General features: G+C 38.1%; 1 protein-coding gene across 28 annotated transcripts in view; it reads right to left on the reverse strand.

Annotated features, from left to right (window-relative positions):
• PTPN13 (protein tyrosine phosphatase non-receptor type 13) overlaps positions 1-25354 on the reverse strand; it is a 224006-nt gene that overhangs the window by 159955 nt on the left and 38697 nt on the right. For 12 of the 28 annotated variants that reach the window (XM_086404899.1, XM_086404903.1, XM_086404901.1 and 9 more), the window contains exons 2-3: positions 12670-12753; positions 11295-11414 (exon numbers count right to left, since the gene is read on the reverse strand). The exons of 2 other annotated variants lie outside the window; for them this stretch is intronic. In XM_086404899.1, coding sequence (XP_086261025.1) covers positions 11295-11414; positions 12670-12691 — 142 coding nt within the window. In that variant the 5' untranslated portion in view covers positions 12692-12753. Of the gene's footprint in view, positions 1-11136; positions 11183-11294; positions 11415-12669; positions 12754-25354 lie in introns of all 28 variants that reach the window. 14 more of the 28 variants (XM_086404916.1, XM_086404914.1, XM_086404907.1 and 11 more) reach the window with 2 other exon arrangements.

Here is a 25354-nt window from a genome sequence, read left to right on the forward strand (position 1 = left end):
CTTAAATAGCTCTTCTCTATTTATACGGAGGAAGCTGAATAAATGGCACGGAACTGAGGATGTCATTGACTGAGAACTTAGAAATAAATTGCCTTATGCAGCTAATAAAATTATCTTTGACTTTTTTCTATCTTGTTCCCAAAAGAAAGCAAACTACAAATGAACTTCCGATGCACTTTGCTTCTTTTCTGATACTTGCTTACAGCCAGTGAATATCTACGTTGTATCTGTTCAAGCCTTGGGGTGAGCCACTTTGATCTCTTCTACCCTGTCTGAAATGTCAATGTGGTATTAAGCACACAACCAGTACATGGAAAAGATCCTGGGATTAATACCAATTTTTATTTCCCCAAGGAGAGTTTAAACTTTGAGAGCAAAACTGTTTCTTATGTCTATGTTATTTTAGGCTGTAGACTTCCAAGAGACACATTTGCTTGAAGGTGGTTTCTTTCTTAAAACGCACAAGTCATATCTTATTTGAATATTCCATTCAACAGTTGTAAAAATGTTAATCCTGAATGGGAAAATCTATTTAAAAACTTGACTTTTATTGTGAGTTTAACAATTTTGTCTATGCAATCTTGGAACTAAGTGCTAAGCTGCTTAAAGCACTGGTGTTTGTGCAGCCACCTAAAAACTTCACGACAGCCTTTGTCGATCACACAACTGCTGCACTGTGTTTTGCCAGACAAAATAAACTATAACTGAAGAAATCAGCAAATAGATGTAAGTTATATAGTAAAGGCCCTTTACCCAGCAGATGTTTGGGGTTTCCAGCCAATACAAAGTTTCAGGTTAAAGATCCTCCACCCTTGCTATTTGCATAAAGCCAGGAGAGAAAAAGAACACAAAATTTAAAAAAGATGAACTCAGCAACTTCTCTTTAGGTTTCAAGGACCTGGAATTTATACAAAGACTGAAAAACCAATAGTTCCAAGGGTGACTGTCATTTTTTTTTTTTGAACTAGATGAAAAGGTCAATGAAGATTACTGTATATTTTCAGTCTGCAGCGGAAGGAAATATATAGTGTTCCAGAGACGAACTGGCTTTATGGTGACATGATTCCATATAAGCATGATCTGTAGCTACTTATAAAAAATATTTTATGATCACTATGCTATTCTCTGTGGCTCTTTAGATGATCACCCTCCTATTTGAAAGAAATTTTCCTTCTCGAAGGGAAAAGGAGGGAGGAGGCTTATTTAGTTGGTAAACATCTATTTTTTGAAAATAAATATTAGAATTTCTTATAAAAATGTTAATCATGACTGGTACACATCACCCCAACACAGAAAAATCTTTACTTGTCACTAAATGATACAAGCATAAAGCCCCCTAATTTCTATATTTGACAAAAGAAATGTGAGAATTGTAAAATGTTTTCCTTAAAAAGCTTAGTACATAATGTGGAAAAATCTCTTGTCAAAATGTTGAGTGAAAGAAGTCAGACACAAGAGAGTCCACACTGCACGATTCTATTTATAGGATGCTTAAAATTAGATTTTTAAAAACTTATTTATGTCATAATCATGATTACTATTCGTAACCAAGAATTGATTAAGAGGAAGCAGGATAGAAACCTTCTGGGGTGCTAGAAACAATCGAGGCTGTGGTTATACAACTATGTACATTTATAAAATTCATTAGACAGTACAATTAAGAATAATGCTGCCAACTATACCTGACTTAAAAAATTGTTGTATTAAATTTAAAAAAATATATAGTAAATATATATTTGTCAGCAAAGAAGGGGCTAGAGAGCATGACCTGTGGCTGATTTCATCTCTAAATATATGATTCTTTAAGTTTATAAAATGGCCTGTTTTTCACATCTAGAGCCAAAAGAATTTCAAATCAAAACATAGTGTATTGACAATAGTTGTGGAGGAGGGATGCTTTACTACGAGGGACTTATACACTTGTTAACCCACATTATTCATTTTAAGAGTGCTAGGTACTAAATTAATTTCAGGTTTTATAGTTTGTTTCCAGGGAACATATGGGGTAATTGTATCTGGTTCAAACACATTTAACTTGAAGAACCTGTTCACTCTGGCTTTATGAAGGCAGGACAAGACATAGCATGTCAAAGACAACTAGTAAACCCTGTTAATCAAGAAAATTATGATTGTAAATAATTAGGAATGTAATATAGACAGACAAGTTAGGCTTTGGTCTTTTAAAAGCTGCAGAGACTATATAAAGATTTACTCAAAAGCTTTTAATCCACAAAACTTTCCATATTTCTTATAAAGGCTTAAAGAAACAAACCAACCAGTAAGCCAATTTGAACCTCAGTACTTTGTCTCCCTTTTCATGCATTGAGTTACTTACTCTCCTTTGATTCCACCAGGTTGGAAGTTCCACATTTTCTCTATTTTTGTTTTGTGATTACCATTACAAACTTTAAGGTCAAGAAACCAATCATTCTCATAAATAGAATCAAACCTGTAACTTGTTTTATTCTTACCATCTATCCAAGTCTAAGTCTTACTATTTTATTTATAGTGTTAAATTTGACATCATTATGGATGTTTCATATAGCCAATGTTTACTTAGATTTATTATCAAGTTGACTAATTTGCTTTCATTCCTTCTTGAAGCTTTCTTTTTCCTTCTGAATTAAATTTCTTACATCCTGAAATACACCTTTTAGCAATTTGCTCAGTGAGGGTTTGTTGATGGTAAATACACTTGAGTTTTTGTCTGAAAATGTGGACAAAAAAGAGACATTTTTCTGTTTTAAAATTTTATTTATTTATTTGGCTGCGTTGGGTCTTGGCTATGGCACAAGGGCTCAGTAGTCGTGGCATGTGGACTCACGCCACATGAGTTCCCCGACCAGACTCTCAACCACTGGACCACTAGGGAAGTCCCTTTTCCTGAACCTCAGTTTAGAAGGACATTAAATTCTAACCGCATATTTTGGTAGCCACTAGCCACAGGGTCGCAGAGAGTAGTACACGACCGAGCAACTGAAGTGACCTGACAGCCACATATCACTGCTGCTGTTGTTCAGTCACTACGTCATCTGCAACGCTTTTGCAACCCCATGGACTGTAGCCCATCAGGTTCTTCTGTCCATGGAATTTCCCACACAAGAATACCAGGGTGGGTAGCCACTGCCTTCTCCAGGGGATCTTCCTAACACAGGGATCAAACCTGGGTCTCCCAGGGGGCTCAATGGAAGTCCTGCTGGCTCATTGGTAAAGAATCCACCCACTATGCAGGAGAGGTGGATTTGAACTCTGGGTCGGGAATATCCCCTAGAGGAGGAAATAATTTCATTATTCTTGCTGGAAAAATCCCATAGACAGAGAAACCTGGTGGGCTACAGTCCATAGGGTTGCAAAGAGTCAGACATGAGTGAGCAACTGAGCATGCAGGCACAGCTACAAATGGCTTTTAAGAACTTAAATGTGGCTAACATAACTGAGGGATTAAATTTCAAATTTAGAGTATTTTTATTTTATCTATTTTTTACTGAAATATAGTTGATTTACAATGGTATGTTAGTTTTGGGGGTATAACAAAGTGATTCATTATTATATATATATATGTATACATTCTTTTCCATTATGGTTTATTACAAGATATTGAATATAGTTCCCTGTGCTACACAGTAAGACCTTGTTGTGTATCCATTCTATATACAACAGTTTGCATCTGCTAGTCCCAAACTCCCCATTTAACCCCTCCACCACCCTCCTCCTCTTTGGCAACGACAAGTCTGTTCTCTATGTCTATGGATCTGTTTCTGTTTCATAGACAAGTCTGTGTCATATTTTAGGTTCCATATATAAGTGATATCCTATGGTATGTTCAGGAGGCAAATGAACTGAATGTCTTTTTTGGAGAAATGTCTATTTAGGTTGGCCATTTTTTAATTAGGTTGTATAAGCTGTTTGTATATTTTGGAAATTAAGCTCTTGTCAGTCACATCATTTGCAAATATTTTCTCTCAGTCCAAAGGTTGTCTTTTACTTTTATTTATTACTTTCCTTGTTTTGCAAAAGCTTATGAGTATTTGATTAGGTCCCTTTTGCTTATTTTTGCTTTTATTTATTACACACTAAAGAATCAAAGCCATATGTTTCAATAGATGCAGAAAAAAATTTTGATTCTTAGAAGTATAAAAGTTCTAGAAGAAAGCATGTTGTTGTTTAATTGCTAAGTTGTGTCTGACTCTATTGTGACCCCATGGACTGCAGACCTCCAGGCTCTTCTGTCCATGGGATTCCCCAGGCTATACCTGGAGAGGGTTGCAATTTCCTTCCTCAAGGAATCTTCCCGACCCAGGGATCAAACCCGAGCCTCCTGCATTGGCAGATGAGTTATTTACCACTGAGCCACCAGGGAAGCCCATAGGAGACAGTAACCGTGACTCTGAGTTGGACAAACGTTTCTTAGATATGACATTGAATGGATGATGCATAAAAGAAAAAAGGATAAAGTCACCTTTATCAGAATTTGTAACTGCAAGCTAAAACTTTCAACACAGGAATAATTTCATTTCTAAAGATTATCCAGAATTCATGTGAGAACAGCATTTTTAAAAAAAATTATCCAGAACTTAATTATCATGAGCCCCTGCATGAGTTCATCCTGATGTAAAAGCTAAAATCTTAAATATGTATACATTTTCAGATATAAGCTTTCCCAATCAGTTAATAAGATGAACTGAGAAATATATATATATAATTAGAAGTCATGATACAAGTGGACCTCTGATTATGAAATTCCTCCAGAACTTTTATTTCAATGGCCACATTTAATTTCCTAATTAAAGAAATTAGTGAGGCAAAAAGGTAAAATTCAGCTATCTTATTATTTACAAATGATATCTAAGTTACAATACAAATTATTTGAAAGTTAAGGAAGGATTAAAAAACATACTAGGTAAATGGCAAGGAAACACAGGTGACAATATTAAGAGCAGAGGAACAGGATTTTAGGCGATGAGTAGTAAAAACGGGAGGGGGGAAGCTTATTTTACAGTGAAAAAAGATCCAACCCATTTAAATTAGTCATTAGCCATTATATGTATCATAAAATAGCACTAACACATGAAGTAAGAAAACAGACAAAAACATCCTTATAGTGAAAAGTTTAAACTTTCCCTAAGAATTTGACAGAGCAAGAATGCCATGCAATAAGGATATAGGAAAAAATTTTAAAGCACAAACATCTAACAAGCTTAAGTTATACCTTATAAATAGAAAAAACACATTCTTTTCAAATTCCCACAAATATCCTACAGGATATTACAAAAATAGACCATGTGGCAAGGCTGTGACAAAAATCTCAAAAAACTCTAAAAAGTAATCACACTGATCTTGTTTTAATATTCACAAGACAGTGACACTAAGGAACTTCTTACAAGAGAACCACTTGTCATCATCACCATCATCAAGATGCTTGGAATCACATCTGAATATGATATCTCTCAACAAGGTCATGCTTAGATATCATTATTCTATAAATATTTACCATAACAATTTTGTTTTTAAAAAGGACTCAAATTACTAGGAGTCTTAAAAACATGAAGAAATAATTTTCTTGACTTTCTGTTCAGTAATCCCCCAGTAGAAATGCTTATTTTCAGCCTTTATTTATACTAATAGGAATGTCAATTTGCACTGAAAAAGACACAGTAGCAACATACAAGTTCAAGAAAATAAAGGAAAAAAAAAATCCATAAGAACTGAGAGATTATATACCAGACACAAAAGGACAAAGAAAATCTAGAGGGGAAAACACATTATAAAAAAACAAATTTCTTGGAGTCCATTGTATTTTACCTGCTTTGTTCCCCATAACGTTCCCAGTATTATTCATAAATGTGTCTACCAAGACAAACACCATTCATCCACAAAATAAGCAAAGAAAATAGTTATTTTTATTTCAGTTTGTTAAAACAGTTAGAAGAACTTGTGGCAAAAAGACACTACTAAAAAGAAAAAAGAAAAAAAAAAAAGAGTGTGCTATCAAATAAAAGGAATGAAAAACCAGAGATTTCAGATGTGCTGTGTTCAGTCGCTCAGCCGTATCCAACTCTTTGAGACCTCATGGACTGTAGCCTGTCAGGCTCCTCTGTTCATGGGATTTTCCAGGCAAGAATGCTGGAGTGGGTTACCATTTCCAACTCCAGGAGATCTTTCCAATCCAGGGATTGAACCCACGTCTCCTATATTGCAAGTGGATTCTTAACTACAGAGCCATTTAGGAAACCTTTAGATTTCAGTTAAACTAAATCAAATAAGCATGAGTTTCCTCCAAATAAATAGAAAACTCCAACTAGCAATCATAAGAGTTGGTAATCTCCAGACTGCCAAAGAACACAAATTCAATTTCTCTGTATCACTGATGTTATTCTGTGAGTTCAACGGAAGGCTTTATGATAACCAGATCCCACTGGGCAGTGTTTAAGATATAGCTGCCTCACAATTAATTTTATGAACACATCCAATAAATCTCTTTATTGTAATGGGCCAATATGTTATGCAATAACTGCATCTCAATGACAAGGACTTAATATTCAGATGTTTGATCTCTATTGAAAGTGCAAGTGTTAGTCACTGAGTTGTGTCTGACTCTCTGCAACCTAAGGACAGTAGCCCACCAGGCTCCTCTGTCCATGGAGTTCTCCAGGCAAGGATACTGGAGCGGGTAGCCATTCCCTCCTCCAGGGGATCTTCCCGACCAGGGATCGAACCCAGAGCTCTTGCAGCGCAGGCAGATTCTTTACTGTCTGAGCCACTGGGGAAGTTTTCAATCTCTATTAATGTTGCAAAATTTGAAAGAAAAACCCTTAGGTAACTCACAGTGTGTGAGACGCTTTATATTCTATGAGTCATGGGCAGGGCAGTGATCTCCCCATTAGCATAATGAAAAAAGGCATTATTTCTCCCTCCTCTGAACATCCCTAGTACTTCCTGTCTCTATCACACATCTGGCACACTGTTTTGAAGTAGTAAACTTTCCACATGCACCTGGCTATTTGGTGCGTATGCCTTAAGGGCAAGCCACACCTTCTATTTATTGGAATCTTCCAAACAATACCTCACAAGTAGGAGATGATTTTTCAACATTAATGGACTGTTGGTAATTAGCTGAGTAATGCCACTAACATATCCTTCCTTCAACAACACCTCTGCAGCACGGCTATCTGCTCTGTACTCCAGAGGGCCAATACTTTCCTGAAAATTCTCTGAAAAATTACAATGAAGCAAACAAGGTCCACTGAAAATAACTAGGTTCTAAGTAAGTCATGTTAGATAAAAGGAATAAATTTCCTTTAAATGAATCCTAACTCTAATCAAAGATTATCAAATATCTAGGTTATAAAAGAATCGTGCTTCTGTGCTTAGTCGCTCAGCTGTGTCTGACTCTTTGAAACCCCATGGACTGTAACCTGCCAAGCTCCTCTGTCTACCCATTGAATTTTCCAGGCAAGAATACTGGAGTGAGTTGCCATTTCCTACTCCAGGGGCTAGAAAAATGGGATGGGTCCTAACCTTGTTTTAAGTTCCTGCCTCCGGATTGGAAAACGACAGCAGCAAAACAAAGTATCAGCATCTACCCTCACTCTTTCCCTGTGCTCCTGACTTTCCTTACTCAGTCAGAAGCCACCTAACCTCTAGACCTTTCGAAACATTCCCATGGCTCCTGGTCTTCAGCAATTCCACTGTATAATGGCTCTCAAACTTTAACATGCATCAGAACATCCCTAAAGATCTGCGGAAACACAAAAGGCTGGGCTCCACACAGAGGATTTCCTGTTCAGTGGATCTAAAAGTGAAAGTGAAGTAGCTCAGCCGTTTCCAACCCTGTGACCCCATGGACTGTAGCCTACCAGTCTCCTCAGTCCATGGAGTTTTCCAGGCAAGAATACTGGAGTGGGTTGCCATTTCCTTCTCAGTGGGTCTAGGGTGAGCCTAAGTATCTGCATATCTAACAAGGCTTCAGGTGACACGGGTGTTACCCATCCAGGGATCCACTTTGAGAACTTTGACTATCCTCAAATGCTCCCCTATTTCTGTTACAATTATTGTGCTTAATTGTTGTTGTTGTTCAGTCCCTCAGTTGTGTCTCTTTGCTACCCCATGGACCGCAGGATGCCAAGCTTCCCTGTCCTACACTATCCCCTGGAGCTTGCTCCTACTCATGTCCGTCGAGTTAGTATGCCATCCAACCATCTCATTCTCTATCACCCTCTTATCCTGCCCTGAATTTTTCCCAGCATCAGGGTCTTTTCCAGTGAGTCAGCTCTTCGCATCAGGTGGCCAAAGTACTGGAGCTTCAGCTTCAGTATCAGTCCCTCCAATGAATATTCAGCACTGATTTCCTTTACCATTGACTGGTTGGATCTCCTTGCAGTCCAAGGGACTCTCAAGAGTCTTCCCCAACACCACATTTCAAAAGCAGCAATTCTTCGGTGCTCAACCTTCCTTATGGCCCAACGTTAACATCCATACATGACTACTGGAAAAACCATAGCTTTGACTGTATATACCTTTGTTGGCAAAGTAATGTCTCTGCTTTTTAATATGCTGTCTAGGTTGGTCATAGCTTTTCTTTCAAGGAGCAAGTGTCTTTTAATTTCATGGCTGCAGTCATCATCTGCAGTGATTTTAGAGCCCAAGAAAAAAAAGTCTGTCGTTGTTTTCATTGTTTCCCCATCTATTTACCATGAAGTGATGGGACCAGATACCATGATCTTTGCTTTTTGAATGTTGAGTTTTAAGCCAGCTTTTTCACTCTCCCCATTCACTTTCATGAATAGGCTCTTTAGTTCCTCTTCACTTTCTGCCATAAGGGTGGTGTTATCTGGATATCTCAGATTATTAGATTATTGATATTTCTCCTGGCAATCCTGATTCCAGCTTGTGCTTCATCCAGCCTGGCATTTCACATGATGTACTCTGCATGTAAGTTAAATAAGCAAGGTGACAACATACAGCCTTGACATACTTCTTTCTCAATTTGCAACCAGTGTGTTGTTCCATGTCCAGTTCTAACTGTTGCTTCATGACCTGCATACAGATTTCTCAGGAGGCAGGTCAGGTGGTCTGGTATTTCCATCTCTTTAAGAATTTTCCACAGTTTGTTGTGGTCCACAAAAAAAGGGTATGGCACAGTCACTGAAGCAGAAATAGATGTTTTTTGGAATGCACTTGCTTTTTCCATGATCCAATGGATTTTGGCAACTTGATCTCCGGTTCCTTTGCCTTTTCTAAGTCTGGCTTGAACATCTAGAAGTTCTCGGTTCATGCACTGCTGAAGCCTAGCTTGGAGAATTTTGAGCATTACTTTGCTAGCCTGTGAGACGAGTGCAATTATGCAGTAGTCTGAACATTCTTTGGCATTGCCTTTCTTTGGGATTGGAATGAAAGCTTTTTCCAGTCCTGTGGCCACTGCTGCATTTCCCAAATTTGCTGGCATATTGAGTGCAGCACTTTCACAGCATTATCTTTTAGGATTTGGAATCCCATCACCTCCACTAGCTTTGCTCACAGTGACGCTTCCTAAGGCCCACTTGACTTTGCATCCCAGGATGTCTGGTTCCAGGTGAGTGATCACACCATACTGGTTATCTGGCTCATTGAGATCTTTTTCATATAGTTCTGTGATTTCTTGCCAGCTCTTCTTAATATCTTCTGCTTCTGTTAGGTCCATACCATTTCTGTCCTTTATCGAGCCCACCTTTGCATGAAATGTTCCCTTAATTTTCTAGAAGTCTTTAGTCTAGAAGTCTAGTAGTCTTTCCCATTCTATTGCTTTCCTCTATTTCTTTGCACTGGTCACTTAGGAAGGCTTTCTTATCTCTCCTTGCTATCCTTTGGAACTCTGCACTCAGATGGGTAAATCTTTACTTTTTTCCTTTAGCTCTTGCTTCTCTTTTTTTCTCAGCTATTTGTAAGGCTTGCTCAGACAACCATTTTGCTTTTCTGCATTTCCTTTTCTTGGGGATGGTTTTGATCACCATCTCCTGTACAGTGTTATGAACCTCCGTCCATAGTTCTTCAGGCACTCTATCAGATCTAATCCCTTGAATTTATTTGTCACTTCCACTGTATAATGTAAGGGATTTCATTTAGGTCATACCTGAATGGCTTAGTGGTTTTCCCTGTTTCCTTCAATTTAAGTCTAAATTTTGCAATAAGGAGTTCATAATCTAAGCCACAGTCAGCTCCCAAGCTTGTTTCTGCTGACTGTATAGAGTTTTTCCCTCTTAAGCTGCAAAGAATATAATCAATCTGATTTTGGTATTGACCATCTGGTGATGTCCATGTGTAGAGTCATCACTTGTGTTGTTGGAAGAGGGTGTTTGCTATGACCAGTGCATTCTCCTGGAAAAATTCTGTTAGCCTTTGCCCCACTTCATTTTATATTCCAAGGCTAAAGTTGACTGTTACTCCAGGTATCTCTTGACTTCCTACTTCTGCATTCCAGTTCCACATAATGAAAAGAACATCTATTTTTTGGTGTTAATTCTAGAAGGTCTTGTAGGTCTTCATAGAACCATTTGACTTCAGATTAATTAAAATCAATTTTAAAGTTGAATTCTTTCTTTAGATGAAGTTTGGTTTCTTTATCTACTATTCTAAATTAGAGTCGGACATAAGGTGTGAATGGCAAACACCATCTTTGTGTGGAGCTTTTCAGCACAATATCAAATGGTTTTGAACAAATAAAGGGTGACTCACTGTAAATTTTCTAGTTTCAAAATGTCACACAACCATTTGCACCAGGTAACCACCTCATCGGGCAGCACCACACTAGTTAATGAATTTTCATTATTCTGGGGATGCACATATAATTCTTTCTGCCAGGAATGTTTTTTCCTCCCTCTTACATGGTTATCTTTTCTTTTTCCAGGTCTAAGCTCAGGGGTGATTTATACAGGGAAGTCTTCTTTTTCTTCCTATTCACCAGGTCAAAACCTCCTACTATGGGCTCTCATAGTCAACCGATTTCCCTCCCTGGTAGTCCTTGTCATGATTGCATTTTTTTTACAGTTGTTTATATAAGTATTTTATTAACAGGTATTTTCCACACTGGACTGTAAGTTCTAGAGAGATAGGCAAGATTTTCAGTTTTAAACACTATGATATTTTCAGTGCTTAGCATACATAAGATGTTCCAGTGAAAGCGGCGAAGATCTGAGCTTTTTCAGTCCTAAGAGAGATAAAAGAAAGCACTGCTTTCTACAGTCTGCCACAGTAGCTGCTTTTCTGCGACACCCGCCCCCCCCCCCCCCCCCCCCCCCGCCGCCCACACACACACTTACCTTTTCTGAATAGTTCTTGGAGGCTTTCGGCACTCTGATTTAATACAGCCCATATTTCTTCCTCCTGCAGTGGTCCACCCCGAACTTCCAGGGCCTCAGCTAGTGACACGTGCATATTACCTACGAAACAAAGGTAACAGATGGTCTACACATCAGCCAATTCACTGCATTTGCAGTAGTGAAAGTTCTCCATCGGCAATGAGTCTATGAAGTCCCTGTCCACCTAAGTTCTCAATATGGCCTTCAATATATACACTACATAGTCCTACAGCTTCAAGTAGTAGACAGAAAGGACTTAGAGGAAAAGAACTCTCACAACAACATATGCCCTAGCCCAATACGGTCAACTTCAGAGACAGACCTGGAGAACGGCCATAGTGGTGTAACAGGGAAGAACAAAACCTGACTCCATGTTGGATCTGTTTCTTTACCCTTTGCTTTTTTTATGTTTGTTACTATAACCACTAGAAGGACGCTGTCCATAGCTAAAAGCATACACAATGGCCTGCCTCGAGGAGCCCTGCCCCTCTGACTGAATGTTAAACAACTGCCTTCGTTCAATTCACAGGAAGACACTCTGAACCTGCCCACCTGTGAAAGGCTGCAGAGAAGAAATGAACACATCTCCTCTCTGATGCTGGCCAACCCAGGAGATATTTTGCAAGAATTACGTCTTTCTGATTTTACTTTCTCACCTCCTCCCCCTCTTATAAAAGAAACTGGCAACCAGACCCTGATAAGATGGTACTGGAGGACACCAGTCTGCCATCTTTTCAGACACTTGGATTCCTGAATAAAGTCGCTATTTCTCCTCTCCTGATTTACTGGCCTGTCCCATGGACGGAGGAGCCTGGAAGGCTGCAGTCCATGGGGTCTCGGAGAGTCGGACACGACTAAGCGACTTCACTTTCACTTTTCATTTTCATGCATTGGAGAAGGAAATGGCAACCCACTCCAGTGTTCTTGCCTGGAGAATCCCAGGGACGAGGGAGCCTGGTGGGCTGCCATCTATGGGGTTGCACAGAGTCGGACACGACTGAAGTGACTTAGCAGCAGCAGCATGTGGCAAGCAGATCAAGCCTGATTTGGTGACAGTGGTGACTACTTCATGGCAGAAGAGAGACTCAAAGTACCAGAGACACCAAAACTACAGACGATTACATCAAAGCAACCAGATTGGAGTTCCAGGTTTCATTCTATTCATCCAAGGTAGAAAGAATAGAGAGGAGATCCAATGACCATGGTGGAAAAAGTTAGAAATAAGATGGACACATTTTTTTTCCATTCACTGATTTCTATATTTCTCAAAATATACTATAATTTTGCACTAAGTAAACTTAAATATTTCTAGACTCAGCTTTTGCTGCCAACTTACCATTTGCCCCTGGCAAAGCCATTTTACATCTAAACTTCAGTCTTCCATATGTGGCGCAGGAACAACAATGCCATTTTGAGGTGGCTGTGGTAAGGAAAGAAGCTATGCTCATAATCACGCTTTGTAATCTAAAACACTATACAAGTTGAATTAACAGAAAATCAGAAAGGTGCCTCTGTTGTGACATTTTTGTAAGGTCAATTTTTTTTAAAGCATTCAATGTGTAGGCAATATATTGATGAAACGAGATTTTCCATAGGGCTCAATGATCCTTTTTTTCACTTTGGAAGAGGGAAATGCAGCTAGTCAAAATTGTCCTTTATAAGTTTTCCTAAATTAACCTTCCTTGAAAAGAAAATTGCTCTTTGTAATGATCACTGAGATTTCTACACTAACCAAACTAAATTAAGAATAATGTGTATCTATTGATAGGCAGAAGCAGTGGGTTTGGAAAAGAAACTAGAAGGAGTAGAAAATGTTAAATACTTATTTTCTGTAATTATATCCTTCATTAAACTTTAAGAGATGTTTTAAAAATAAACATTTTTTTCTGATAAAAGTTGACTTTGCTTACTCAGCTAGCAAGAAAACCTAATATTTTCTTTTAATTTACATTTATGATACTTTAACCCAGATGGAAAAACATCAACTACAGTTCTATACATGAGGCCAGCTTTGTGCTATTACTGTCCTTTTCACATGTTTACTATAGCATTTAATTCTTAGAGTCTGCCTTGAGGGGTGCCTACTTAAATGAGCAATGTGGTGGTTAGAGGGAAAATGTAAGATACTGCTTTGAAAAAGTCACAGAGTTTTATCCAGCTTGAACAAGAAAGGGATCATTTATCCAGATCCCCTCTCCTCCAACTCTCGAAGTTTCTCATGTATTTTATTATATGATAGCACAGTAATGCCACAGTTTTTGAATCAAAAAAAAAAATAGAAGCTTCATTCTTTTCTAAAAGGTATCTGAATAATCTTCTACATAAAACACTATACTAAATTGGAAATTTCAACAGAAGATACTATTAGCCATCAGAATCCAACGAGACTTGTGAGAAAGACTAATCTGTAGCAAAGTTCCAAAGCGATATGAATGAGAACCAGTTAGATAGCTCTAAAGCCTACACACAGGGTATAAACAGTAGGGAGAAAATTGCATAAAGAGAATTTCTTTGAAGACAGCTGTACTGATTCTCATGCTTCTTCCAGTGGGAGGCGGTGGGAACGGGTGTTTGGTATGTGTTCCCTGGAGGTAGGGAGGACACCATAGACTTGAGCTTGATACTTCAGGAATCTGAAGGCTTAGGCTAAGACAGCAGTCAGAGGGAGGAGAGGGCACACAAGAGAGCTGGCGGAGGAGGCCAGCTCTATTGACTCTGATATTAGCTGGGTGGGGGAGGGGAAGAGGGGCGAGGAGCAGGAACACATAGCTTGGAGTTAATGAAATCTTACCCAGATGATGAAAATGTCCCCAAATTTAGATTGTGGCAATGGTTGCAGAACTCTGAAGGTATATTTTAAAAAGGTGAATTCTATGGTATGTCATTTATATCTCAATAAAGCTGTTTAAAAAAAATGGACTTTCCCCGGTGGCTCAGTGGTAGAGAATCTGCCTGCCATTGCAGGGGACAGGGGTTTGATCCCTGGTCCAGGAAGATTCCACATGCTGTGAAGCAACTGAGCCCGTGAGCCTGCAAACTGCAACTACGGAGCCCATGTGCCGCAACTACTGACGTCCACGCACCTGGAGTCTGTGCTCCACAAGAGAAGTCACTGCTATGAGAAGTAACTGGAGAGTAGCCCCCGCTGGACACAAACAGAGAAAACCGACTCAAAGAAATGAAGACCTGGTGCAGCCAAAAGCAAATTTAATTAAGTAATTACTTACAAAGCTGTTAAAAAAAATTCTACCTGGCGTACCGCCTGAGGTTCCCAGACTACTGATGAGGAGGAGGAAGAAACGAGGAAGCATTAGAAAAGGAAGTATGAGGGGAGAGGGAGTAGAGGAAGAGGAAGAAGATTTGGGTATTGGCTAGAAGGAAAATCTTTTTGAAGTGTCACATGAAGGATAGCTCCAGTGGAGGAACCCCATGAAAACACAAGAAAAAAGGTCAGCCTTAAGCACACAATGAATCAGAGAGTGTGAAGCCATTTTATAACAAAAGGCTAGTAAAAAATTGTTTGCCTCTCTACCCCTAGTTTAAATCCCGATGGAATCAGATACAGCAACTGGCAAATGGATGAGGAGATGAGCAACAAGAAGGGAAGCCAATCACACTGCTTCCCACTTACTGCTAATCCCAGCCAGGGGAAGGAACTGGTTCATCTTTGAATAAAGACTGAAATGTTAATTAATATATAGACAAGACTTTTAATTATCAGAGAAAGTGAAAGTAAAGTCTGAAGTCTGAAAGAAAGAAAGCGTTAGTCACTCAGTCATGTCCGACTCCGTAGCCCACCAGGCTCCTCTGTCCATGGGATTCTCCAAGCAAGAGTACTGGGGTGGGTTGCCATTCCCTTCTCCAGGGGATCTTCCCGACCCAGGGATCGAACACGGGTCTCCCACATTGCAGCCAGACGCTTTACCGTCTGAACCACCAGGGAAGGCCTAATTATTGGAGAAGGGAATGGCAACCCACTCCAGTATTCTTGCCTGGAGAATTCCATGGACAGAGGAGCCTGGCAGGCTACAGACCATGGGGTCACAAAGAGTCAGACATGACTGAGTGACTAACACTTTCTTTCTTTCTTTCAGACTTTTAGTTAAAGAAATAACATTATATTTTCAACATATGTGACTGCAGTTATTATTCTCAAAGGATGAATAGAGAAGCATGAACTTGAGTTTCATATAAAGGCAAAAGAATAACTTCCCCTCGCGAAGGTAAAAGAGAAAGACAGGAAGGAGGGAGGGAAAGATGGAGGGAAGGCAGAAAGAAAGAAAAGTGAGGGGTAAAATAAGATGCTTATGATTACCTATTGTAAAGCAAATGCTATATTCTCACACACACCATATTAAATATTAAGATACTGGTTTTTGTTGTTTAGTTCCAACTCTTTGTGTCCCTATGGACTGTAGCCTGCCACGTTCCTCTGTCCACGGGATTTCCCAGGCAAGAATACTGGAGTAGGTTGCCATTTTCTTCCTCAGGGGATCTTCCCCACCCAGGGATGGAACCTGTGTCCCCTGCACTGGCAGGTGGATTCTTTACCGGAGCCACCTGGGAAGCTTTGAGATAGGTTTTTAAAAAATATTTTTTATTGTGGTAAAAAGTCTTCTAATATAAAACATACTATTTAAACCATAATTAACTGTACAGTTCAGGGGCACCAGGTACATTCACATTGTTGTGCAACTCTCACAAGACCCATCTCTGAGTTTTTCACCTTCCTAAACTGAAACTCTGTCCCCATTAAACAGTAACTCCTCATTCTGCCTTTTAACTCCCTCTGCCAAATCCTGGCATCTACCAATGTACTTTCTGACTGTATGAATTTAACTATTTTAGGTATAAAGAAATTGGTTTTTAAAATAAAACCTTCCCATAAATAAGAATAAGAAAAATCAAAAGTAACTACCAGACAACAGAATTTTTTCTGTCTACAAAAATTACACCTTTATTGCTTGATTCAGTCAGGTCTGATTTATATGTTGTTAATCCTCTTTAAAATTTTAAAATTTGCCTATTTAGTGTAAGATCTGTATATATCTCTGGTTGGAATTTATTAGTCCACCAAAACATAGAAGGAATATATGTCTTTAGACATAATATCATCTAGCTAACACAAAAGATTAGACACTTTAAATGTATTAACTTTGCTAGAAAAGAGGTTTACTGTTTTTAAAAAAAACGGCCTCAACCCTCTAATCACCCAGTCTCAAGATAACATGTTAAAGTGGTTTTTTAAAATTCAAGCAAATAACACATAACTATAGATTATAAATTGTCTACCATCACCAAGTTTGGCAACTACTATCATCATCATTTCCCTCTCTGTTATTTTTATTCACCTTTACTATAGCTCTCCAGATCAGTAAGTCTGAAAGGGAATGAAGAAAGGGAATGAAAGAGATGCAGAAGTAGAAGAGGGATGCAACAAAAAGGAAGTAGAGAAAAAATAAATAAATCTTAAGAGGGAAAAAGTTATGAACATTCTAAAGAGTTTATTACTTTAACTGTTTCCTTTGGACACATTATGAGATAACCTGGGGTGCAGATAAATGACTGGCATTATTTTACTATCAAAAAGGTCTCACTTTACAATACACATAAGCATAAAATTCACTTTTATTTCCTTAAAAGTGGTAGGTTACATGAGAACCACATTGTTGGAAAGACTATCAAATAATCATTTATTATGTTTTATTTATTATTATGTTTTATTATCATCATTATGTTTTTGGTTAGTTCAGTCGCTCAGTCGTCCGACTCTTTGCGACCCCATGAATTGCTGCATGCCAGGCCTCCCTGCCCATCACCAACTCCCGGAGTTCACTCAGACTCACGTCCATCGAGTTGGTGACACCATCCAGCCATCTCATCCTCTGTCGTCCCCTTCTCCTCCTGCCCCCAATCCCTCCCAGCATCAGGCTCTTTTCCAATGAATCAACTCTTCACATGAGGTGGCCAAAGTATTGGAGTTTCAGCTTCAGCATCAGTCCTTCCAATGAACACCCAGGACTGATCTCCTTTAGGATGGACACTGGTTGGATCTCCTTGCAGTCCAAGGGACTCTCAAGAGTCTTCTCCAACATCACAGTTCAAAAGCATCAATTCTTTGGTGCTCAGCTTTCTTCACAGTCCAACTCTCACATCCATATGTGACCACTGGAAAAACCATAGCCTTGACTAGACGGACCTTTGTTGGCAAAGTAATATCCCTGCTTTTCAATATGCTATCTAGGTTGGTCATAACTTTCCTTCCAAGGAGCAAGTGTCTTTTAATTTCATGGCTGCAATCACCATCTGCAGTGATTCTGGAGCCCAAAAAAATAAACTCTGACACTGTTTCCACTGTTTCCCCATCTATTTCCCATGAAGTGATGGAACCAGATGCCATGATCTTAGTTTTCTGAATGTTGAGCTTTATGATTTTGGTTAATATAGGTATTATTGTCATGACCTTAATAATGTGCCCACAGAGTTAGATAAAATCACAAAAAGATTCTAATGATGTCATTTTAATCCTGAAGGATTTGTGGTACTCAGCAAATAGGAAACACATAAAAGTGATTTCAAAAAGAACTAAACAGTAAACAGATTGACTTGAATCCACTCAAGTGGTATGACAATTTGTCTGGGGATTGACTAATGAACTTGGACCATTTAAATAGATTCTAAAGAAACAGAACTGTAAGAGTACATTACCTAGAGACAAATGAAAACAAAAGCTCAACAGTCCAAAAGTATGCAGCAAAAGCAGTTCTAAGAGGGAAGTTTGTAGCAATACAATCTTATCCCAAGAAACAAGAAAAATCTCAAGTAAACAACTTAACCTCACACCTAAAACAACTAGAGAAAGAAGAACAAACAAAACTTAGGCAGTTAGTAGAAGAAAGGAAATCATAAAGATGAGGACAGAAATAAATGAAAGAGACAAAGAAAACATGCACAAAGACCAATGAAACTAAAAGCTGGTTCTTTGAAAAGATAAAATCGACAAACCTTCAAGAAAAAAAGGGAGAGGACCCAAATCAGTAAATTAGAAATGAAAAAGAAGAAGTTACAACTGACTACACAGAAACACCAAGGCTCATAAGAGACTACTAGGAACAACCGTGTGCCAGTAAAACAGCCAACCTGGAAGACACGGACAAATTCTTAGAAAGGGACAGTCTCCATACTGAATCAGGAAGAAATAAAACATATGAACAGACCAATCACAAGCACTGAAATTGAAAGCATGATTAAAAACCTTCCAACAAACAAAGTCCAGGACCTGACGGCTTCACAGGTGAATTTTATGAAACATTTAGAGAAGACTTAACACTTACTCTGAAACTTTCAGGAAGTTGCAGAGGAAGGAAAACTTCCAAACTCATTTTATGAGGCCACCATCATCCTGATATCAAAACCAGAGAAAGATACCACAAAAGAAGAAAATTACAGGCCAATATCACTGATGAACATATTTGCAAATATCCTCAACAAAATATCAGCAATTTGTATCCAGTGATACAATAAAAAGCTCATATAACACGATCAAGTAGGATTCATCCCAGGGATGCAAGGATTTTTCAACATCTGCAAATCAATCGGTATGATACACCACATCAACAAATTGAAGAATAAAAACCATATGATCATCTCAATAGATGCAGAAAAAGCTTTTGACAAAATTTGACACCCATTTATGATAAAAACTCTACAGAAAGTGGGCATAGAGGGTACATACCTCAACATAATAAAGGCCATATATGAGAAACCTGCAACTAGGTCACACCAATGGTGAAAAGCTGAGAGCATTCCCTCTAAGATCAGGAACAAGACTAGAATGTCCACTCTTACCAGTTTTATTCAACATAGCTTTGGAAGTCCTAGCTACAAGGAATCAGAGAAGAAAAAGAAGTAAAGAGAACCCAAATTGGAAAAGAAGTTAAATTGCCACTGCAGAGGACATGATACTATACATAGAAGATCCTAAAGGTGCTACCAGAAAACTACTAGAACTCATCAATGAATTTTGTAAAGTTAATACACAGAAATCTGTTGCATTTCTATACACTAACAATGAAAGATCAGAAAGAGAAATTCAAGAAGCAATCCTGTTTACCACTACATTAAAAAGAGTAAAATACCTAAGAATAAACTTACCAAAGAAGACAAAAGACCTGTACCCCAAAAACTATAAGATGCTGATGAAGAAAATTGAAGAAGACATAAACAGATGGAAAGATATACCATGTTCATGGATTGGATGAATTAATATGGTCAAAATGACTATACTACCCAAGGCAATCTACAGATTCAATGCAGTCCCTATCAGATTACCAATGACATTTTTTAACAGAACTAGAACAAAAAAATCTCAACACTTATACGGAGACACAAAAGACACTGAATAGCCAAAGCAATCTCCAGAAAGAATAACAGAGCTGGAGGAATCAGGCTCCCTAACTCCAAACTGTACTACAAAGCCACAGTCATCAAAACAGTATGGTACTAGCACAAAAACAAAACAAACATATAGATCAATGAAACAGGATAGAAAATCCAGAAATAAGCCCAAGCACCTACAGTCAATTAATCTATGACAAAGGAGGCAAGACTACTCAATGTTGGAAAGACAGTCTCTTCAACAAACTGTGCTGGGCAAAGTAGACAGCCATAAGTAAAAGAAAATGAAATTAGACCATTTCTTAACTCCATACACAAAAATAAGCTCAAAATGGATTAAAGACCTAAGTGTGAGGCCAGACACTATAAAACTCCTAGAGGAAAACATAGGTATAACACTCTATGACATAAATCACAGTAACATCTTTTTGAATCCATCTCCCAGAATAATGGAAATAAAAGCAAACATGAACAAATGGGACCTATTTAAACTCAAAAGGTTTTGCACAGTAAAAGAAACAATAAGCAAAATGAAAAGACAACCCACAGATTGGGAAAAAACATTTGCAAATGATGTGACCGATTAAGGCATTCGTTTTCAAAATTTACAGTTTATGACACTTAATAGCATCAAACAAACAACCCACTCAGATGGCAGAGGAGAAGGATGTGTGCTCATCTCCTGCAAGAGCACCAAAATTGCAACTAGCTGTCGAACAACCATCAAAAGGAGGACACAGGAACCCACCAAAAAAAGATTCCCCATGTCCAAAGACAAAGAAGCAGCTGCAGAGAAACGGTAGGAGGGGTGCAATCATGATAAAATCAAACCCCATACACATCAGGCAGGTGACCCACAAACTGTACAGTAATACCAAAACAAACAATGACTCAAAAAATGGGCAGAAGATCTGAATAAACATTTCTCCAAAGAGGATATACAGACGGCCAATAGCACATAAAAAGCTGTCCCACATCACGAGTTTTTAGAGAAATGCAAATCAAAACTACAACGAGATATCACCTCACAACAATCAGGATGAAATGAAAGTGAAAGCCGCTCAGTTGTGTCCAGCTCTTTGTGACCCCATGGGCTATATATTCCATGGAATTGTCCAGGCCAGAATACTGGAGTGGGTAGCCATTCCTTTCTTCAGGGGATCTTGCCAACCCAGGGACTGAACCCAGGTCTCTCAAATTGCAGGTGGATTCTTTACCAGCTGAGCCATGAGGGAAATTGACAAGTAACAAATGCTGGAGCGGTGTGGAGAGAAGCCCTCCCACACTGTTGATGAGAATGTAAATTAGTACAGCCACTATGGGGAACAGTATAGAGGTTCTTTAAAAAGCTAAAAATAGAGCTACCATATGACCCTGCAATTCCACTCCTGGGCATACATCCAGAGAAGAACATGACCTGGAAGGATACTTGCACCTCCAATGATCATTGCAGCACTGTTTACAATAGCCAAGACATGGAAGCAACCTAAATGTCCATCAACAGAGGAATGGATAAAGAAGATGTGGGGGGGGTGTGTGTGTGTGTGTATATATATATAGGAATATTACTCAACCATTAAAAAGAAGGGAATAATGCCATTTGCAGCAACATGGATGGACCTAGAGAGAGTCATACTGAGTGAAGTAAGTCAGACAGAGAAGGAGAAATACCATATGACATCCTTTATATGCAGAATCTAAAAAGAAATGATACAAATGAACTTACTTAAAAACAGAGAGACTCACAAACTTAGAAAATGAAGTTATGGTTGCTGGGGGGAAGGGATAGGGAGTCTGGGAAGTCATGTACACACTGCTATATTTAAAAAGGATAACCAACAAAGACCTATTCTATAGCACATGGAACTTTCCTCAACATTATGTGGCAGCCTGGATGGGAGGAGGGTTTGGGGTAAAACGGATACATGTGTATGTATGGCTGAGTCCCTTTGCTGTTCACCTGAAACTACCACAACATTGTTAATTGGCTATACTCCAATACAAAATTAAAAGTTTAAAGTCTGGAGGAAGAAAAAAGAAACAGGACCGTAAGAGAACCTGTTTCAAGAACAAAGCCAACTATAAAACAAAGATGTGCCACTAGTTTGGAGCATAGAGACACTCATCGTTGTCTAAGGACTAGCTAAGGTCATTAAGAAATCACAGTGAGTTGAGAAAGCAATCCCCAAAGTTACAAACATCTTTAATTCAGGAAAAGTTACAATGAATTTCATAAAATTTTAAGAGCAGAAAGCCCATATATTAGTATCTGTACATATTTGGTATTTTAGCTGTTTATAATGTTTAAGAAAAATAGGTCCGAATAACAGATTTGCTTGTGATTCCCATTTAAATAATGTAACTGAGAAAATGATTTCAGGCTTATATAAAATATCACAAATACCACTGGAAAATAAAAGAACTTAAATCTTAGCATATTTACAAGTTTCCATTCATTACAGACTTCTTTAAGTACTCAGGATTTTGTGGCGGGGGTGGGGGTCAGTCAGACAACTGAAATACTTTTAGAAGTCAAAAAATTTTAAATAAATGTTCCAGGGATTGAATCCATGCCCTCTGCAGTGGAAGGTGGACCACCAGGGAAGTCTCTAGAAGACAATTTTTAACTGTATGAATGCAGTTTAAAACAATTGAGGCATTTTAATTAAGTTTGAAAATAGGATCATATACTCAATCAAAAGGTCCCCTAAAAGTGACTACAAATCTTTTCTACAAGTAAAATAACTGACCTTAGAAAATTAACAACTAGGTTTCAGAATTTGTAATTTAATAAGAATATTCATTTAAAAATAATTTTCAATAAGCTTTGCTATATACAGTATGTATTTTTTTAAAGTTAGCAGAAAAATCATTGTGATTCTGGATCAGACAAATTTTTCTTAGATACAACATCAAAATTACCCTTAAAAAATGGTTACGAGTTTCAACTTCCCTGGTAGCACAGTGGATAAGAGTCTGCCTGCCAATGTAGGAGACGGGGGTTCAATCCCTAATCCACATACCGCAACTCCTGAAGCCCATGCACCTAGAGCCTGTGCTGCACAAGAAAAGACAACTCCAATGAGAAGCCCGTGCGCCACGAACTAGAGAGTAGCTCTTGCTCTCCACAGCTAGAGAAAGCCATTGTGTAGCAACGAAGACCCAGCTCAGCCAAAGATACATAAATAAAAAATAAAAATAGCAGCGTGTACATGTTGATCTCAGGCAAGAGTTAAAAAAAAATGTTAAGAAAAATGTTAAGACTTCATCAAAATTAAAACTTCTGCTCTTTGAAAATAATTGTTCAAAGAATAAAAAGAAAAGTCACAAATTAAAGGAAACATTTACAGATCACATAATTGATAAAAGATTCATAACCCAGAATATATAAACTATCAAAATACAATAGGAAAACAAACAATTCAAATTTTTTACATCAAATTCGCAAAAGATTTGAACAGGTGTTTCATCGAAGAAAGAAAGTACATGGATGGCAAATGAGCATAAAAAGATGCTCAACTTCAATAGTCATTAGGAAAATGAAATTAAAACAATGAGATACTGCCACACAGCTATCAGAATGACTAAAATGAAAACAACTGACCATACTCAGTGTAGCCAAGGATGTGGAGAAACCGGAACTCACACACAACTAGTCCGAAAGTAAAATGGTACCTTTGGGGAAACTAACAGTTTCATAAAAAGTTTAATATAAGCCTACTTACTATAGGATCTAGCCATTCCACTCCTAAGTATTTACCCCAAAGAAATGAAAGCTTATATCTACACAAAGGGAACGGTTCTCAAAACTTTCTGAGATGCTCTTCCCAGGTTATAATCCTCAAATTCGTCTTAAATAAAACATTCAATTTCTTAAAGAAATAAAAAGACTTAACAGCTTTATTTGTAACAGCCCAAAACTGGAAACAAGCAACTGTCAACAAGTGAATGGATAGACTGATCTTAGTATATTCTCACAATGGAATATTAGTCAGCATAAAAGGAATGGACTAGTATTGATACATGCAACAACATGAATCTCAAAATAATTATACTGAGTAAAGGAAGCTAGATCAAGGAAAAAAAAGAGAGTATATGCTTTATAACTACATTTGTACAAAATTATAGAAAGTGACAACTATAGTTATGACAAATAGCTCAGTTGCCTAAGGATGGCATTGTGCCATGAAGAGGCAGGTGGCAGTGATTACAAGCAAGCGTGAGAAAACATTTGGGGATAATGGATACATTCCCTACCCCGATGATGGTTCACAGGCAGGTGCACACGTAAGTCAAAAACTCAGCAAACTGCACACAATACGTATAGTCTATTATATGTCAGTTATGCCTCAATAAAGCTGTTAAAAAGAGAAAGCAAACTAAACCTGACCAAAGCCAGGACAGCATTCCTTTTCTTTGTCCTGGGAAGCTAACTGCATTTTTTTTCCCCCAGAAGAAACCAAGCCCCGACAACAAGCAACGCATGCTTTAAAAAGAAAAAAAAAATTTTTTTTCTAAAACAGGTCCAGGGGCAAATTAGGAGTCGGGTCACACAGCAGGAGGTGAGTGGCAGGCCAGAGAGTGAGGCTTCATCTGCCACTTCCCATCACTTGCCTTACCACCATCTCCCTCACAACTGTCTTCCATAAAACAGGTCCCTGGTGCCAAAACGTTTGGGGACCGCTATTCTAAAAGTTAGGTGGCTCAGATGGTAAAGAATCCGCATGCAATGCAGAAGATCCAGGTTCAATCCCTGGGTTGGGAAGACCCCCTGGGGAAGGAATCTTAAAGTTAATTTTTCTCCCATTAAAATAAAATCTATTAGACAAATCAAAATCTACGGCTAGGCTAAATCTAAGATTTTCCTTTCTGAAACAGCCAAAGTGTATCTAAGACGCTGTGTAGCTTATATTATTCAAGCTAGAATATGTGGCTTGATAACACAATAATTTTGTAAAAACCTTTATTCAAGATAGCAAGCTCTTGTTTTTCTCTCAACTTCTAATTTCCTAAAGCATTTAGACCTGAAAGTATAATTACGAAAATTATAGGCCATGTGAAATAATGTGAAATTATTTCTACCTTTTATCTGTCAATCCAAAAAGAAACGGTCAACACCAAGCCAGATGTATACAAAGTAGGAACAACAAAAGCACAACTAGATCTCTTAAAGACTTAAAGCTCATCTCCCTAATTTAAAAAAAACAAACAGAATATTTCTCTTCCATTAGAGCGTATGTACAGATCAAGTAGTAGAGAAAATGTTACTGCCCACTGTAATCAGAAAAAGACTAAGAAAGAATTGAGATTTTAAGGAGAAAAAGAGATAAAAGTCAGTGAAGTTTTAATTGGATGTTGCCTCAAGGTAGAGAATAGCATGTGTCTAAACATTTTTATTGATGTTAGAGGAAAGCTTAATATTTGTCAACTTTTCCATTATACTTTTCCAGTGAGAGAAGAGAAACTAAAACATAAGTCTAAATTGCCTTTCTGGGCCTCTGGCTCAAGTCAACTACTTGTCTAAATAGAAATCATATATGCCTATTCCCTGTTTTTCAAAGGGCAGCTTCAAAAAACCAAAAGAAGCATTCTGGAACTCTTTTATCTCTCTGGATCATTTAAAT

This window comes from Bos grunniens, chromosome 6 (genome assembly GCF_055505025.1).
Source record: "Bos grunniens cultivar Pamir isolate PY7600 chromosome 6, Bosgru_T2T1.0, whole genome shotgun sequence".
NCBI lineage: Eukaryota > Metazoa > Chordata > Mammalia > Artiodactyla > Bovidae > Bos > Bos grunniens.